At 41.9% G+C, this 19010-nt stretch overlaps 1 protein-coding gene across 3 annotated transcripts in view; it reads right to left on the bottom strand.

Moving 5' to 3' along the window:
• Poc1b (POC1 centriolar protein B) overlaps positions 1 to 19010 on the bottom strand; it is a 90993-nt gene that overhangs the window by 45860 nt on the left and 26123 nt on the right. For 2 of the 3 annotated variants that reach the window (NR_153333.1, NM_027740.7), the window contains exons 5-6: positions 7873 to 7980; positions 7621 to 7736 (exon numbers count right to left, since the gene is read on the bottom strand). Coding sequence is in view for 2 of the 3 variants with exons in the window: in NM_027740.7 (NP_082016.1) it covers positions 7621 to 7736; positions 7873 to 7980 (224 nt within the window). In the remaining variant the exon portion in view is untranslated. Of the gene's footprint in view, positions 1 to 7620; positions 7737 to 7872; positions 7981 to 17747; positions 17905 to 19010 lie in introns of all 3 variants that reach the window. The other variant, XM_011243502.1, reaches the window with a different exon arrangement.

The following is a 19010-nucleotide window of genomic DNA, read 5'->3' as shown; positions in this document are numbered from 1 at the left end:
GTGTGTGTGTGTGTGTGTGCACGCGCGCGTACTACACTGTCCCAAAGTCTTAATTGGTTCTGTTCATTTTCTTATCTTTAAAATGAAAGAACTAATGATACCTATTAGGAATAGTAAACAGATTTACTAATATATTTGCTACGCAGAAATCATGGATACATGGAAGAAGTGATTGATATTTTTACGTGCAACAATGCAGTTTTAATATATATCTAATACAAACCAGAAAAACCATTGCCATCTCTTTCAGCTTCCGTACCCTACACAGAAGGAAGCTGTTTCCTCCATGTCAGTTATTTAGGTCTATTAACTTCTGATTCTCACATAGTGCAGACAACCAGAGCCTGAAAACTTCCACAGTAACTTTGTTTTTACAGCCCCCAAGTTAGCTCTGAAGTCACTTTAAGAAGATGGGTGGGGTGGAAGGCATGACACAGGACTTCTTTATCTACTCCTCTTCCCAGTGTGGCCACACTGAATAAACCTCACCCAGCTTTTTAGCATTCTTCCTCTCTTTAATTGGATACTGGGGATGTGTGGCCAAGCTCAGCTGTTAGGACCTGCCAGGGCCAAAACTTTTACCCTAATATCTCTCATTACAGCTTGGTCAAGCTGAACCAGGATCAAAGACACCTTTTTGGCATCAGCCATTCAAGCACCCAAGCCTGGATAGAGAGGAAAGGCTGGTGGTCCCACTTTTAGTCCAGGAACGTTTCTTATCTCCACACTTTGGCTGTGTTCGCTGCTTTCCGCTTAGATTTGGTGAGGAGGAGAAAGGAGTGCTTGGCCTCTTCAGGCCCCGAATGCCAAGCTTTAAGCTCTTCCAGTCAGTGCGTCTGAGCCCGGCCCTGTCTTTTTCCTCTCAGTTTGGAAACTCCTTTGAGCTCTCTGAGTTCTCTTTTGAACTAGTTTAACTTCTGATGTTCCTTGTCTTCTGAGCCGCTATGGGGTCTTTAAACCATTCGGGGATTTGCCAGTATGATAGGGATGGCTGCGTTCTTTACTTGTGTGTTAGTAACTATAGGGAATGGATATAAGGTCTTCAGAGAAGCAGCAGTGTTTGGGATATCTCACTGTAGCTTGTACAGCAACCAAATATGAACTTTGTGCTATGTTGGAACTTTTAGGGGATATTCTCATTTGTCTTTTGAAAGCTTTGGTAGTTTGTCTAAGATTGCACAATGAATAGTGTAAACTGTTATCTCTATATTAGAGTCTATGATAATTGGCTTGATGGATGGCTACTGTAACAGTACACTTAGAAACTGATTGAATGGAAGAGACAGTTTCCCTCTGGCCTGCTTTGGGTGACAATAGAGTCTTAATAGGGTGTCAGGTTATATGCTGTCCTGAGGTCTCATAGGGAACCACAAAGCCAATTCTTTGCTTGGAAGGACCCCAATAGCTCAACTGAGAGGTGCTTACCCTGAACTACTCCTTGATGTTGGGGCTTTCTGAGACATGTCAAAGGGGACAACGAGCTCACTGGTGACATTCGCAGAAGGTATCAGTATTAAGCATTACATCTTACTAGTTCAAAACTTTTGCTTAATATCCATCCTGGTTTGGCTATCCAGATGGACCTCCAGTCAAAGGACTGTTAAGACAACAGGGAAAAAAAACTTCATCTGATTTGGGGTTCCTGAATATGAGTAGCAAGCCTATGGACACTTCATATTCTGCACAGAACCAAACCAAAGCAAAAAGGCCACACACCATGGGTGTGGGGGTGATGTCCTTCCCCTCCTCACTTGCACCTGCAGCATCCAGAAGAATTAGCCGTGCCCCCTCACTGCTGTAGAACTGGGGTAATGGGCCCTGCACCTCCCCTGGGCAACACAGTGGAGCTGGTCCTGATGGTGAAAACACGGGTAGCTAGCCTGGAGAATGTGGGAGCAGGAGAGCTGGCCCAGCCCCTTGCGGGCTGCAGCATTTGGGACAGTGGACCCTGAACACTGACTGGGCAGCACAGTGGAGCGGGCTCTGGAGGTGAGCATGCCCCAAGGGCATGAAAGCAGGAGCGCTGACCCTGCCTCTGGCCAATGGCAGCATTGGGTGGCCTAGCCAGGGCAGTGCTGGTGGCGTGGATAAGGGAGACCTGTTGGGCTGACTAGCTCAGAAGTCACTCAGGCCCAGATCCAGGCTCTGAACTGGCCCACTCTAAAATTTACATCATCTTCGAAAGGTTGGGGCCAGTGAAAGGGCTAGTCCTGCTGTTCCAAAGCTGCAGGATCTCCATGACACAGGGCAACAACGGGACAATCAGGAGAAATCCTAATTAGGATCCAGTATTGATGTTGTCACAGAAGCCAGAAATCTCAAACCAGACCGATGACTCATCGCAGTGACCATTTGCAACTGAAGATGTGTGGACAGAGGGATGTCCTGTGGGACACACTGTGACACATTCAGATGGTTTCTATGCTTTGTTGTTGTTGTTTGTGTTTTTTATTTTGGGGAAGAAGCTGCAAAGAGTGGATCTGAGGGGACGGGGAGAGGATGATGTGAAACTCACAAAGAATCAACAAAATGTTATTAAAAGAAAAAAAGAAGGCCACACACTAAAACTGCCAATGTACAGAGAAATAGATGAAGATTGCTTTCTTCTTGAATCTTTGTTGAAAAAAGATTAAGAGTTAAAATTTTAATTAATATATGGAATTCTATTCCAGGAAATACAAAAGAATTTATGAATATCAATTAAAAAACTATTAAAGACATAGGTATTTTACTCTATTAAGAAGTAAGTCTTTGGACTAGAAATGTGGTAGAGTTACACAACCCTCAGTTTCATTATCAATACTAAAAACAATCCAATTACCTAATTTCAAAGAGCATTGGAAAAGGTTTTTCAAAATATGAATTTATCTAAAGGATTTACTAAGGTTAAACATTAATGTTCTGTTGAAAGAAAGAACCAAGTCCACTGTATTGAAAGCAGTGAGACTTAAAAACAAAATAGAACACAACTATTGTTCTGCTCTTAGTAATGCTTAAAAGAATTGGAATAGAGGACAAAGATGATTTCATTCAGAACACTGGGATTTCTGCTGAATACTTAAACCATCTTAAAAACTCAAGTAAGAGTTATGGTTAAGGCCCTCAAAGTGATTGCTTTATAAACTACTATTTAGAAGCAATCCTATTACAGTTTGTACCGTATGTGTCTGTGTCTGGAAATGGATAGGGTACAGGTTAGAATTTCATCAACATATTATGTGAAAACTGTAGATTATGTTAAAAACATGCAAAGTGACCAATACCTGCTCCTTTAAATGAAATCTGTTTGGCTTGATTGAACAAGCTTTTTTTTTTTTTTTTTTTTTTTTTTTTTTTTTTTTTTTTTGATATATTAGATACACACCGACATCAGAAGACAAATCTATTTGTGTCATCGGTACTTGGTCTTAAATTTGTAAGCAATCTAAAATTTTACTTTTTGCCTAAATATCTATTATTATCTTACTAAATCAAGAATTTCAAATTTTTGCTTCAAAAGTAGTCATGAGATGAGTAGCTGTGGTGCTAGTGGTTATGGGCTCCTTGGTATGTAAAATCTATTTATGGCCCTTGAATACATAAGCTTCCTAGACTTTTTGTTTTGTTTTGTTGAGCCAGGGTTACTCTGTATAGTCCTGGCTGTCCTGGAACAGGCTTTGTAGATGAGGCTGACCTTGAACTCACAGAGATCTGTCTGCCTCCTGACTGCTGGGACTAAAGGTGTCCACCACCCTCAGGCTTAGAATGTCAATCTTAAGGAAATACTCTATTAAGCTGAACTAACTCTCTCTCTCTCTCTCTCTCTCCCTCTCTCTCTCTCTCTCTCTCTCTCTCTCTCTCTCTCTCTCTGTGTGTGTGTGTGTGTGTGTGGTCTCTAGGTGAGTGTGGCAGGCCAGAGGGTGACGTCATATGGCCAGTCTTCCTTTACTACTCTCCACATTAGTTTTTGAAAGACAGCTTTGAACGGTGGAGATTATCATTTTGGCGAGACCAATAAGAGGCTGGGTTCTCCATCTCTGCCCACACAGATTTGGAATTATGTGTGTTGCTGTACGTGGCTTTTCTGACTTGTGGGGATCTGAACTCGGGTCCTCAGGTTTGCATGACAAGCACTTTATCCACTGAGCCATCTCCTCTGTCTCCTCTAAATGGTTACTGATATTAATTCTTCCCAGGCTTGTATTCACGAGTTCACAATCGTATCTTACCTGTCATTTCTATGCAAAGTTAACTAGAATGCTTCACATTATATCCATCAAGCAGTGATGTAATTCCTACTAATTTCCTACTAATTAAAAGCACAACACTGGGCACTTCAGGAGCACATCTCCAAATAGGCCCATCTACTTTAGTTAGGAAACTTGCTTATTCCTGAAAGGTGAAATTATTTGTGTGTACGGATTTTTCAGGGCTGACCATTGGTATTAAACAATCAGTTGGTGTGCTCTTTCTTGGGGGAGACTATTTCTCCTGCTCTCAAACTCCTTAGTTGCCTGCAGTTCTTTGTGTAGCTTTCTGTCTTTATGTCAGCATGGCTATTGGACTCGTACTTGTTCAGGCCAAGGCTTAGGCTTAGGCTGCCATGTTGGTGAGATTCATGGGATGTTCCCAGGAGACACAATCTTACAGCAAACTCCCTGATCCTCTGACAAACATCTTCCCACTCCCTCTTCTGCGGTGATCCCTGAGCCTTAGGTGGAAGGGATGTGGTATATACTCACAGGTGGAGGGGACGTGGTATATACTCACAGGTGGAGGGGACGTGGTATATACTCACAGGTGGAGGGGACGTGGTGTATACGCACAGGTGGAGGGGACATGTTGTATATGCACAGGTGGAGGGGATGTGGTGTATACGCACAGGAGGCATTATACAGACTGAGCAGGTTGTGTTCATGATGTTAGGAACAAACACACAAGCCATGGATTTAAAAGAGAGGAGGGGTAGAGTGGGGTGGAAATATCATGGGAAAGTCTGGGCTTGGACGCAGGCAAAGGAAGGGGGAATTAATGTAATTTTATTATAATCTCAAGAAGTTATTTCTAAAAAAGACAAAATTAAATGAAACTTGTATATAAAAGTAGCCTGTTATTGATAAACTATACCATTCTTTCAATGGAAACAAATTTAAATGTATTTCTGAGAGGAGAATTAGGATGGCTTGATAACCATAATGCTGTCAATCATGATACTGAAGGCAATGAAATTACTGAGGCCATTTTGCCAGTTGTTCGACTCCCTTTTTTATAAAATGATTTGTTTATTTATTTTAAAATTGTATGTGTGAGGTGTTACTTGTGTGTATGTAAGGGGCCGTAGCTGGGAGTGCCATGTGGGTGCTGGGACCTCCTCCCGCCCCCCAGCTCCTCCGGAAGCACCAGCAAGTGCTCCTAACCACTGAGCCTTGGCTCCAGCCTCAAAGTTTCAGCTTCTTGCGAAATTCTAAATATGCGTGGCCTAAGACTTTTGGTTCCCTCACTTTTGATCCTTGTCCAAAGCACTTAGAATCAAACTCAACAAAAATGACCCCAACGTGTACCTATTCTTGAATTCCGAATCTCTTTAAATATTTACTCTTGTTGGTGGTGATTTAAATTTTCCTTGTAAATTCTTTGCTTGTTGTCCACTAATATTTTGCATAAATATAGCTTCTAATAAAATGCCTAAAGCAATTTCAAGGGACTAGGATATCACCCACAGGTCAGATAGACTAAAACTTAAGAATGTGTTCCACCCAAAGGACTTCCTACGCTTGAATTTGGCCCCAAAGAGGAAGGATGACATTTAGGGAGTCTCCTTGATCCTGGCTCCGGGTCATAAGCCATCTCCCCTCTCCTACCTGAAACAGGACCAGATCAGACCAATGGGGACAGCCCTCATTCCAGTGACTAGGGACCGTTAAGATCAAATTACTAGGTGATTAATCAGCTATGACTTCAGAGAAAATTGTTTATAGACAATGGGGGATGTCTTCAGAGTCAAAATAAAGTTATGACAAGCATGGTGGAACATACTTATAGCCCTAGCACTTGGGATGGCAAAGCAGGAAGGTCATGATTAGGGCTAGCCTAGGCTATATACAAAGACCTCTTTATATACAAAGTGAACAACCAAAATTAAGTCACTGTGTAAGCCTTTCCAAAAGCAACTAAAGCCAAGGGATTCCAGAGAAATGGTTCTTACACATGGCTGCCTGACACCGCCTCCCTCCTCCCAGAGTCCGCTCTTAGTATCCATACTGAGAAAGCTCGTCAGGGAAGAGACTCCCCAGAGAAGTGATGGAATTAGATTTATTTTGGCCTCGGATCCTAGTGCTTTACTTTATATTGGGATTTCAACGTTTTGCTGTAAGCATCTGGCTTATTTCACGTAGATGCCCCAGTCATACAGTTTGTTCTCCTCTCAAGCACTCGTTTATTACTGAGCTATGAAAACCTCCAAGGCCAGACTGGCAGACACACTAACTCCCACGAGGTTAAGCAATACCCGAACACAAGGAAAAACTGAAATGGGGACTCAGGAGCTGCTTTTGCTAAAATGTCTACTCCTTATTTGAGCCACAAGCAACTGAAAACAGGATTAATTGTGTCTGTCTGTCTCCTTAGCTATGGCTAAACACACACACATGAACACATCCATGTCCTAAACCTACAGTCACCTTAGATCCCTGGAAGAACAAAACCTGTCAGGACAGACCAATCCCCCAGATGAAGATAACCATGAAGGTAGGCTCCACAATGGCGCAGAAATGACCTGAGTGTGGGAAGCAGATTCAGCCCCTCAGCGATAGAATAAAAGACTGTCTGTCCCAAGACCCAGAACCAGGGCAATGACAAGAAAACCCTGGCCAGGGCTGCTTAAATGTGCACACGTCCTTGCACCCTGCCGCATTTCTCCGTCTACTTAAGGTCCGAAAACCCTTCACACTATGCCACGACAGATGTGGGGGTAACTGGTCCTTTATTGTCTCACTCCCCCAACATGGTCACACTGAATACACTTGCTCTCTCTGCTTGTCATTAACATGTAAAATAAAAATAAAAAAGTCTTTCTACCTTTCTTTTCTTTTCTTTTTTTTTTTTTTTTTTTTTTTTTTGGTACTGTTTTAGAGCTTTATTGTAGAAAGGCAGGGAGAAAGAGAGAAGGTAGAAAGAGAGAAGCCGGCCACCATGTGGAGAGAGGGGGGAAAAGGAGAGAGAAAAGGAAGGCAAGAGAGTGAGAAAGGTGAGGGCTAAAGAAATCGAGGAGGGGCCAAGCAGCCCCTCTTATAGTGTGCTGGGCTATCTTGCTGTTGCCAGGTAACTGTGGGGAGGAGGACACCTGGCTATAGTCAGGTAGCTGTGGGGGTGGAGTCTAGCCAGAATGCCAGAAGCTTAGGGACATTGACTGAGTCACAGAATTATGGACAGGCACCTGATTCTGGGAACGTGGCTCGCCTTTCCGTCCCTTGTAGATTTCTCTATTGGGTGTTTCTTCTGTTGCCCCAAGTCAACTACTCTGCTCTCTAGCCAGGTCAAGGGCAGCCTATGACCCCCACAGAGGGACATAAACCAAACCCCAGGCCTTTCCCATCGTAGCCGTTTGATAGTGAAACCTCTTTTGGTCGGGGAAACTGTTACCTTGGTAGTGCTGGAGTAATTTGTTCATTCTTATATCCCAGATTTTCACAGCATGGTCAGAACCTGCTGAAGCGATGCATGTGCCGTTGGGGTTAAAATCCACAAAATTTGCAAATCTGGGGGAAAAAAAAAGAATATGATGGCTTGACATTTCAATGTCTTTACGTTCGTTTTAAAGTCTGAATTGTTTATACTGAAGCCCCTCCTTAGCGAGCAGACCCATACAAAGGTAGAGAGGGGGAACGGACTTACCCTACAGAGTCTGAGAAGTTATTAACGCACTGCTTATTGGTAGTGTCCCAAATTTTAATAGTTTTATCCTCACTACATGACACGATCAACCTTCCGTCAGGTGAAAATCTGGAAAGCAGAAGACTCCAATGAGAACAGTTCTGGAGAATCACCAGCACATGCCTGCGCACCACACACAAGTCAGGCTAAACAGAGGAGCTACAGAGGCCACTGTCAGCACGCTGCATGCGCTCTGTAGCAAGGTCAACACTGGCAACTAACACCTTTGCAGCTACGGACTACCGTGACAAACAGTGGAAAGGCAGAACATGTTCCGTGAACTATGTTCCTTTCCTCGGGTTCTGTTTCTATTAAATGATTTAGTTTTTTACATTTCCTGGGGGATTTTGATTCAACTCTGCACTCCTTCTAAGCTAAATACTTTGTATTTTTAAAAGTCCTCTTTTGTTTTTGTTTTTTTTAATTTTCAATTTTTCGTTTCTACCATTATCCTAGAGATTTATTTCTACCAAAAATCCAAGAGATCCTTTTTTTTTTTTTTCCACTCATCCCACCAACCTGGCGGTGGGACTTTTTTTGTTTTTTGTTTTTTTCCCAGACTGGTGGGTTGAGAAAAAGTTTATGAGCATCGACCTAATTCCTAAGGCCAGAGGCTTCCTGGACTTAGACTAAAAGCTGGATAAGTCACTCAGAAGAGCTGCTCTTTCCTGCTCTAGCCTATCACCAGAGTGGCCAACTGAGACAGGCGTGACGGGGGCAGACACCCTGTCTACTGCTTCTAAATGTGATTTCCACATTTATTCTTTGTTGGTAATGTTAATTGTCTTTTAAAGTCAGAAGAGCCGAAAACCAAACAGAAAATGAAGTTTCGAAAGTTAGGGAACTGCAGACGGCATTTTTACTAGTTCTATGCAGGAGCAGCCAAGGTCAGAAAGGACAAAATTCGCCACTGACCACCGATTATGACTGTGATGGTGTCAAGCTTCCCTGCAGCCCAGAGTCCAGACTCCTGTTAAGTTTTCAGTTTTGTGTGGAATGTGATGAAAGGTTTTGCTTTGTTTTCTCTGTACTTCTAACTTACTCTTATTTTTGCCCATGTGAGGGTCTGTGAGAGGGTGTCAGAAGCGCCGCAGCTGGAGTTACAGACAGTTCTGAGCTGCCATGTGGGTGCTCGGAATTGAACACAGGTCCTCTGGAAGAGCAGCCAGTGCTCTTAACTGCTGAGCCACCTCTCCAGCCCCCTAACTTATTATTGAGACCTAGAAAGGATTCTTTATGACTGAGAGTTGAATACTACACTTCTGAATTCACCACATAGAAACAAAAGACATACAGAAATGTCATTAACTCTGTGAGCTCTTAAAGCGCAGGAAAGTCCTTCAAGGAGGAAAATCTTCCATTCTTAGTAGTTTCCAATGATTTTAAAATGACAAGTAATATCTTACTATTCTTTTCCTCCAGAAAATACATGAGAGGTATTCAAATATGGAGAATAGTATTAATATTACAAACCTAAATTATAAAACCAAAAAAAAAAAAAAACCCACCAAAACCCAACCTCCCCAACCCCTTCAAAACTCCCCAACATGTAAATCTCCTCAAAAATGTACTTGTCATGAACTTGGGAGAAAAAAATGTACTCATTATCTCCATGGAAATAAGCTTCAAAGTAAATATAGACTTGCAAGGGATCAATTTACATTGCTTTCTCCTTCTCCTCCTGCTGAGAGAGGATCTTACTATGGATCCTGGCTGCTGTAGAACTCTGCGTAGACCAGGCTGGCCTTGAACTCCCAGAATCCACCTGTCTCTGTCTCTAGAACGCTGGGACTAATGATATGCATCACACCCAGCTTCTGTATTTCTTAATAAGCCTTATTTTTGAAAAATTACTTAATATGAAAATCTTAAGTAACAAAAATATTTTTAAGAGATGGAGTTATTTATTCCTAACATTTTTGAGGAAGTAATGATAAACCATTTAATCAACTGGAATGATCCAATTGCAAATGATTGTATTATTATTATTATTACTATTGCTATTACTGCAGTGTTAGAGTTCAAACCCCAGGCTATGTGTTTGCTGAACAGGCACTCTTCCACTCAACTATATCTTCTTTACATTATTGATCAAACCACTATTATCACAACATTACATTATCGATGTTTATTGATCCCATATATCATAGGATGGTTTTTAACACTTTACTTATGGAAACAAATTTAATATTCAGAACAATCCCATAAAACAGATATTATTGCTTGCCGCCACATGCAGGGAATAAACTGAGGCACACAAAGGAGTATGGTGGTTTCAATGAAAAATCTGAAATTTCAAAATTAAAAAAATCAGATTCACAGTCTCATGTATTTCTTTGATTACAGTTTGGTGGTGCTGCTGAGGGATGCTTATTAAGTAGGTATGGGCTTATTGGAGGTGGGCTTTAAAAGTTTAAAGACTCAACATCTGCCCCAACACCAGGAATAATCGGGACCAGAGGGACTCAGGCACGCAAGACCTCTGCCAGACCACTTGTACAAGTTCCTTCTGGTCTGTCTGGGCTGGTGCCCTTAGCAGACCTTGGGCGCAAACTCTGCAGCCAGTCCCACAACACCCAGAAGAAGCTCCACTCCCAGGTGCTCTAACACGTCCAGGATCAGAGCATCACAGGATTACAGGATCACAGGACCACAGGACCACAGCAACTTGGTCACACCAGGACCTCAGGGTCCCAGAGGCAGCTTGACTCCCAGGATCTCTAACACAGGATCCTAGAATCACAGGATTACAGAGACAGCTTGACTGTGAGGAGTTCTGACATAACCAGGATCACAAGAAGGACAAGCTCCAGTCTGATATAGCCAGGGCATGTAGCACTAGAGATAACCAGATGGCGGGAGGCAAGCGTAAGAACATAAGCAACAGAAAACAAGGTAATTTGGCATTATCAGAACCCAATTCTCCCACCATAGCAAGTATGGGATACACCATCACACCAGAAAAGCAAGATATGAATCTAAAGTCACTTCTCATGATGATGATGGAGGACTTTAAGAAGGACATAAATAAGTCCCTTAAAAGAAATAAAGGAGAACACAGGTAAACAGCTAGAAACCATTAAAAAGAAGAAACACAAAAATCCCTTAAAGAATTACAGGAAACACAATCAAACAGGTGAAGGAAATGAACAAAACCACCCAGGATCTAAAAATGGAAATAGAAACAATAAAGAAATCACAAAGGGAGACAACCCTGGAGCCAGAAAACCTAGGAAAGAGATCAAGAGTCATAGATGCAAGCATCACCAACAGAATACAAGAGATAGAAGAGAAAATCTCAGGTACAGAAGATAGCATAGAAAACATTGACACAACAATCAAAGAAAATGCACAGAGCAAGAAGCTCCTAACCCAAAACATCCAGGAAATCCAGGACACAATGAGAAGACCAAACCTAAGGATAATAGGTATAGAAGAGAGTGAAGATTCCCAACTGAAACGGCCAATAAATATCTTCAACAAAATTATAGAAGAACACTTCCCTAACCTAAAGAAAGAGATGCCCATGAAAATACAAGAAGCCTTCAGAACTCCAAATAGACTGGACCACAAAAGAAATTCCTCCCATCACATAATAATCAAAACACCAAATGCACTAAACAAAGAAAGAATTTTAAAAGCAGTAAGGGAAAAGGTCAAGTAACATATAAAGGCAGGCCTGTCAGAATTACACCAGATTTCTTACCAGAGACTATGAAAGCCAGAAGATCCTGGGCAGATGTCATACAGACCCTAAGAGAACACAAATGCCAGCCTAGGCTACTATACCCAGCAAAACTCTCAATTACCATAGACAGAGAAAACAAGATATTCCATGACAAAACCAAACTTACACAATATCTTTCCACAAATCCAGCCCTACAAAGGATAATAGATGGAAAACACCAACACAAGGAATGAAACTACACCCTAGAAAAAGCAAGAAATTAATCTTTCAACAAACCCACACAAACATAATTCTACCTCTAACAACAAAAATAACAGAAAGTAATAATCACTTTTCCTTAATATATCCTAATATGAAAATTAATATTATCCTAACCAATTGAAATTCAAAAATGTGAGAAATTAGAAATTTGTTGGCTGTCATCCAGTGGTCTCTCTAATTTGGTAATTGGAGAAATAGGTCCAATACTGTACTATCCATATACACTTTCTGCTTGTTTGTAAGTGACAGTGTCTTGCTGTGTACGTCATAATGGTCTTGAAATCATGCTTCTCCTAACTCAGCCTCTCTATTAGTAGGATTGTTTATTTGATGTTTTAACATTATACTATGGTTTTCAGAACAGCTTACATATTTCAAAATTATTTACACAGCCAAAAGAAACATAGACGATTAATTTGGGAGGTGGCTTGTAAGAGAACAACAAAGAGTGAGACTGAATGTTTTGCTTGATATTGATAATTATTGTACCAATTTTGAAGACAAGGACCTTATAAGGTATTCTTTTTTCTGAGAAGAATGCTTTTCAAAATCATCACAGCCCATGTACCAGAATCTTACCCTCACCTAACATCTGTACCACCCTCCAAGCAGAACCACTGTTCATTGAAACAGTTGATGAATGACTTCATGAATAGACCATCTTAATACACACACCATTTCTTAAATGAATGTCACCTGTTCCCTGTGGGCTAAGAATGATGACAATCACTCAAGTCAAATAGCTTTGACCATAACAAGAAATCTGTACCCAAATAATTGTGCCTACAACTCATTCCTTGGAGCAGCAGAACTGTCAACTCTTAGCTTATCTACTATAGAGGTAAAATCCTTTGGTGATGTGAGGAACACTGAAGTATAGCCTTATTACAATGAACTCCAATGTCTAAAAATTGTTCTTATTTGGGGTTTGTACCACAGTAAGAGCCAAGATTTTAAAGCTCTACTAAAAACAAAACAAACAAATAAGACTTTATCTACTTATGTTCATTTAATAACTTGTCCACCATTTTTATGATTGGTATAAAAATATAAATGGTGTAGAATATAATAAAAAATTAGTTCAATTAAAGAAAAAAGTTTAAAGACTCATGACATTTCCAATTGGCTTTCTCTGCTTCAGCCTGTTCCAATGTGAGCTATCAGTTTGCTGCTGTGGTTGCCACATCTTTCGCCTGCTGCAAAGCTCCACTGCCATCATGGACTCCTAACACTATGCATCCGTAAGGCCAAACTCCTTCTGTAGCCTTGGTCATGGTGTTTTTACCACAACAACAGAAAAGTAACCAATATAGAGTTTGTTACCAGGAGGAGGGTATCATTAATTACAATTTGACCATGTTGACTTTCTGGAGGAAGATTAAAAGGTTCTGGAACTTTGGACTAGCAATGTGTTTGAATCGGTAAGCAGATCCTGTTGGCCATCTCAGCAGGAGCTAGCTAGCGAATGGGCTCCAGGGATCTCCTGGCTCCTCCTACTCAGTGACAGGATTACAAGTGTGCATGTGGCTTTTACATGGGTGCTGGGAATCAAACTCAGGTCCTCACACTTGTGTATCAAGCACTTTACTACACTGAGTGATCTTGCAAGGCAGTGTTCTTGTGATATAGATGATCCTTTTACTAAATATCTATGTTGGGGGGTGGGGTGGGGGTTAGGGACAAAGTTAGAAGGAAGGGGGCGAGGTTTAGATTTGAGCAAAGCACATTACACGCATACAGGAAACCTCAATAAAAATGAATACAGAGAAAAATTACACGTACTGCCACTGGTTGCTACTAGCAGTTAAGTAAAATAAGTGTGGTCGCTTTCCTTGTGATACTTCATAAGGAGGCCAATCACTCAGAGATTGACAGAGCTCCTGCTAGCACACAGCTCTGGGCTGTTCCGACAGCAGGCATGCAGTTAGGGGTGAGATAAGAATTCTCTCCCAAAGCTTTCACAAACAATGCAACTATAGATACTGGCATAAAGAATATATATATATATATATATATATATATATATATATATATATATATATTTAGCAACAAGAACAACAAAATTGTGTCACCAGAAGCAGGGAAGAAATGGGGTTTAACGAGACGTGTCAGGAAGGAAAAGCAGGCTCTCTTCAGGAGCCAAAACTCACCCTAAGCAGGAGGCTCCGTCCTGGGAATAACTTCCTGGTACTAAAGCTAGGAAGGGGCTGTGCACCTCAGGTTAGCAGGAAGGGGAGGCGGAGGCTAGGATGCAGGAGCGTTGGGGAAGGAGGCTCTCTCCCCTGCCCCCTCACTCTGATTCCTCTAAGAGGTTGGATGTGAGTATGTTGATCTGTACATTAATTAGATACATAAAAAAAAAGTTAGCACCCAAAAGACAGGTTCCTCTTTGTCTTGACTTCATGAGGAGAAGTTAAGACGTTTCTTGTCAAGGTTCAAACAATATCTAGCAGGACTGTTAATTTTTAAAATGTTAGGAGTATCTAAGGTTTATATTGAAAACTAACAGACTGCTGATTCTCAATTTAGTTCTACCCAACCACCTTTTAAGACTCCAGGAATTAGTCAGTGGTGACTAATGGATTCTCTGAGCAACACTTGACAAGTCCACCCCAAATTACTGTTGATTCCCTTAAGGATCACTGGCACACCGAAATAATGAAGACATTTAAAAAGTTTTTTTCAAGAAAAACTGCCTTACCGGTCTTTGCGAGTATCCCCAATTAAATAACAAGAGCCCTGTAATTTGGAATATATGGAGTTTTTGACCTATATAAAGTTGTATGTCCGAGTTCATACTCAAGTGTTGTTTTCCTCTGGATTATTTTGTTATTTCAGTGGGGGGTGGAGATGCAATGCATGCTGGGCAAGTATGTGAACACTGAGTTAGAGCCATGGCTCTCCTTTGACTGTTTATTAGTCCATGTTTTTGTTTGTTTGTTTGTTTTTGTTTTTTTATTTTATTAAATAAAACCACACTTTCAGCATTTGGTGCTCTACGAACAATGTGGAGTACTGCTTCTTGATTGATGAGCAACATGTCCCTAGTAGGTATGGCAGAAAGAAGACACCCAAAATAATGAAATGCCTACTGTAGGCCTGATTCCAAGGCCAATTTCATGTTTTCCCCTCTGACACTCTAACACACCACCCCTCAGCCCCCACCCCAGCTATGTAACCCCATGAAATTCACTACACATGGGATCCAGTTTTCTCTTGGTGTAATGAGTTTAGATTACAATGAGATCTAAAGCTCTCATGTATTCATTACTAACTACTAATGTCAGATTTCTCTTTCATAGGTTTTAGGCTTACATTCTGAGGGTGAAGGCCAGGGGAACAAAGAAAACATTTATGTTTCCTTAAGTGGTAAGAAGATAAGCCATCTGTTGACGATGCTAGTAGAATTCATCCCTGCAACTATTGAGAAACAGAAGCCAAGTGAAGCTGGTATAAAGAGATTACATGTGGCATCAAACAGTAAGTAATTGTCACGCTGCTCTACCACTAACATTCCTGATCCCGGGATCCTTATTATAAATATAGCGGTTGTCAGGGCATCCGCTCTGAGCACCCAGAAAGCACTTCCAACACTGAACTCTGCACCATGTCCCTCCCCGAGTCATCTGTCCCATGGTTGATTTCCAGTCTTTCCCCGTCTTTCCTTGTCCTTGAACCTTCTCCAGCTGCACCTGGCACTTTACTCTCTCCCAGTCCACCAGGAACAGAAATGAACTTGAAATTTAAATCAAAGCAGGTCACTTTCCCCCTCAAAATGTCCGGTGGCTTTACACTGGCTGTGGGCCAAGTCTGACGTACTGCTTGCTGACTGGAAGTCCCCAGGACTGTCTGCCTCTTCATCTGCATTAGTGAGATCTTCCTGGCACTGCAGCAGCTTCTCTTAGGGCCTTGCTCTTCTTCACAAGCTGTCCTGATGCTGTACTCATAACTTTTATTTTTACCTCATTTTATAAAACAACTGGGGGCTGGGGAACGGTGATCTTCACTCAGGCCTTCTCTCCTCTTCTTTCCTTATAGTCTAATGCCCCAGTTTCACCCCCAGCTCTGTAGCAAGTCACCTGCTGTGGCCTTCCTCTCTGTCCTCTCTCCAGCAGATCACTTGGATCTTGTCCTACAGCTTCCCTCACCAGCCCCTTCCTTAATCTCAGCCTCTACCTTACGTAGCTCTCCATGGAACCCAAGAGCCGGTCACCACTCCTCCCTCGCCAAAAGCAGGCACACCCACAAGGCAGGCAGGCAGGCATCCTGCCTCTCCTCTAAACTCAGCTCACTCGCATCCACAGCTCTGTAGCAGACCACCAGCTGGAGCCTCCCCTCTCTCTCTGCCCCATTCCCAGGGGGCTAAGCAGATTCTGGTGATACGCTCTGCTTTCTTCCCTCTAGTGGAACTCTCCTAGACCCTCCCTTCTAGCCCACCCTAGTCTGTAGGTGTCAGCGCCCAATACCAGGAAGCCATTCTATTCAGAAGCAAGCCCAGTGGCCATACTTGAAAGGATCTCTGACGCATTTCATACCAGGCAATCTACAGCTATCACAGTCTCCTAAAAATTAGAAAGGACAACAGAAACTAAAGAGCTTAACATCCACCCAATAGGACAAGTCAATAAGTCAGCATGTAGAATTACAACCATCTCAAATCCAGATGCCTAGAAGCCAGCCTAAAAACAATCAATAATAGCCAGGACAATATGTCTCCACTGAAGCCCAGCAGCTCTGCTACAGTAGGCCCTGAAAAAAAACCATTAGAGGTCCTTAAGCAAGAAATAGAGAAATCTATGAAAAGTCAAATGAAGAAACTAGTTTGCCTTGCAGGTAGAAACAGAATCAATAAAGAAAACTCAAACGGAGCAAAGACTGTAAATGAAAAATTTAAGAACGTGAGCAGAAACCTCAGAGGCAAGCCTCTCTCACAATGAGAAATGGAAGAGAGAATGTCAGTCATTGAACATAAGAAGAAGAAATGGATATCCCGGCCAAAGAAAACATTAAATCTAAAAAAAATAACAACTACGAAAAATAACTAGGAAATTGGGGACATTATGAAAAGACAAAATCTACAAAAAATGGGAATAGAGGAAAGAGAAGAAAATATTTTCAACAAAATCATAGAAGAGAGTTTTTTTTTTCTTAACCTAAAGAAGGAGCTGTAGCAAGAGATACTTCAAAAGCTGTGATTATATATCTCTGAATAAGCATCCTTTATAAACGTGGAACGAAAAGCGAGGGGAGTCACAACCAGGAGAATGGCAATATGGGACATGATAAATGACATTTTTCAAGCTCAAGAAATGACAGCAGATGGAAACTGGGATCTATTCAAATAAGTAAATTATGCTGGAACTGGAAATACAGACACAAAATGTAGAAGCACTTTTTCTTACTTACTTTCAGAGAAAACCAGCTGCTGAACAACCCAGGTTTTTACCATGTGAACAAGTAAAATTGTCAAAAGGTGGGGGAATGGGGATATACTTAGTAAGTTCTAACATTTTGTCTAAAATGTTGTAAAATAAAATGTTATATATAATAGATGGTGTTAAGGATGCATAATCAGGGCTAGGCAGCGGTGGTGCACGCCTTTAATCCCACACTTGGGAGGCAGAGGCAGGCAGATTTCTGAGTTCAAGGCCAACCTGGTCTACAGAGTGAGTTCCAGGACAACCAGGGTTACTCAGAGAAACCCTGTCTTGAAGAAAAAAAAAAAAAAGGATGTATAATCAACTTCTAGATATTACCAAGGAACACAAAAATAACAGAGTAAATCCAAAATGTCAATAAAGGAGGGAAGAAATGTGGGAGACAAGCAATATTCAGCTGAAAGGAGAGCAGGAAATAAGTGAAATCAACGTAATAAGGAAATAAATACCTTGGCAGGGCGCTCGGCTAATCACAGGACCACTCACTAGCATGTACAGCGTGATCTGAAACTGGCAAGGAGAGATTCCAGCTGTGCACGATGACCCATCCTTACAATCTCAGCACCAGGTAGGCTGAGGCAGGACGAGCGTGAATTTAAGGCCAATCTGGGCACATAGTGAGAACCGTTTCAAAACAAAACAAGATTAAAAAATGCAAAAATTGCAGGTATAACTACTTAGAAATAAAATGACCTTTGGTAGTCCAGTACATAAAATACATTAAATAGATGACCGTTACTACCTTCATTGCATTCACCCAAATTATACATAACGACTTGAGTATCACATAAAAGTGACTCCGGTATAGCTCCAGGAAGAAGTCATGGAACACAAGGGCAATTGATGGCTGTCACTTGCTGATTCACACTATATGAAGGAACTACCCCAACTGTATTCATTCTATTCGAGAGTAGACTGAGGCCCAGAAAGGTTAAGTTGTATGCCTGGGGTCACATGCTTCCTTCTTGTAATGGCTCTGTGTCGTCTGTCTACTCAAACCTGCTGATGGTACTGCATCCCTGAGGGGGGAGTCGACTTCAACAGGAAGAAGGTGCCCAGCAACAGCAAGAGGCAAAGAGCAGTAGCAGCCAGCGTGTCTGCACCCTGGCTACAGGCTTAGCCGACCAGTGGAGCCGATGATTCTGTGTCCTTGGCATGGACACATAAGAGGCTCACTCTCTGAACGAGAAAACTGTTCTTGGAGACTTTCCCAATGAACCCCTCTTGCTTTAGTCCAGGGTTCAGTAAGCAACCTTCTGTACAGTATTCTGACATTGTTGGCAAAGAAGGCCCTAAGGAAGGCCTGCGAAAGGTCTAGAGCCTTTGGCAGCTGGCAGCGCCCGCCATTAGAACTCCGTAAGCTGCTTCCGTTCGGGCTCTGCTCAGTGTTTAAGCACAACTCAGTTCCTGCCGCGCTCTCGCTCCTCAACAGACCGAAATAAGGACCTTAAGCCATAGAGACCTTTTCAGTTCTGCTTTAGGACAATCTCGTCAAGGCTGGGTTCTCAAACAAGATATCCTGAGCAGTCAGGGACTCAATGGCCACCTAGACATTCCTCTTAACATTTCTGTTCTAACGGCAATAAGATGATCCAACATTTAAAAACGGGTATAAAAAGACTGCAAGAGTGCTGGAGAGCAGGCACATGGAAAGTTGCCCTGAGGTGAAATCCATTAACTTTCACCAGATTATTTACCAAGGACTATTCCTC

This window comes from Mus musculus, chromosome 10, assembly GCF_000001635.26.
Source record: "Mus musculus strain C57BL/6J chromosome 10, GRCm38.p6 C57BL/6J".
Lineage (NCBI taxonomy): Eukaryota > Metazoa > Chordata > Mammalia > Rodentia > Muridae > Mus > Mus musculus.
Note: the sequence above shows the minus strand (reverse complement) of the source record. Positions and strands in the feature narration are given on the sequence as shown.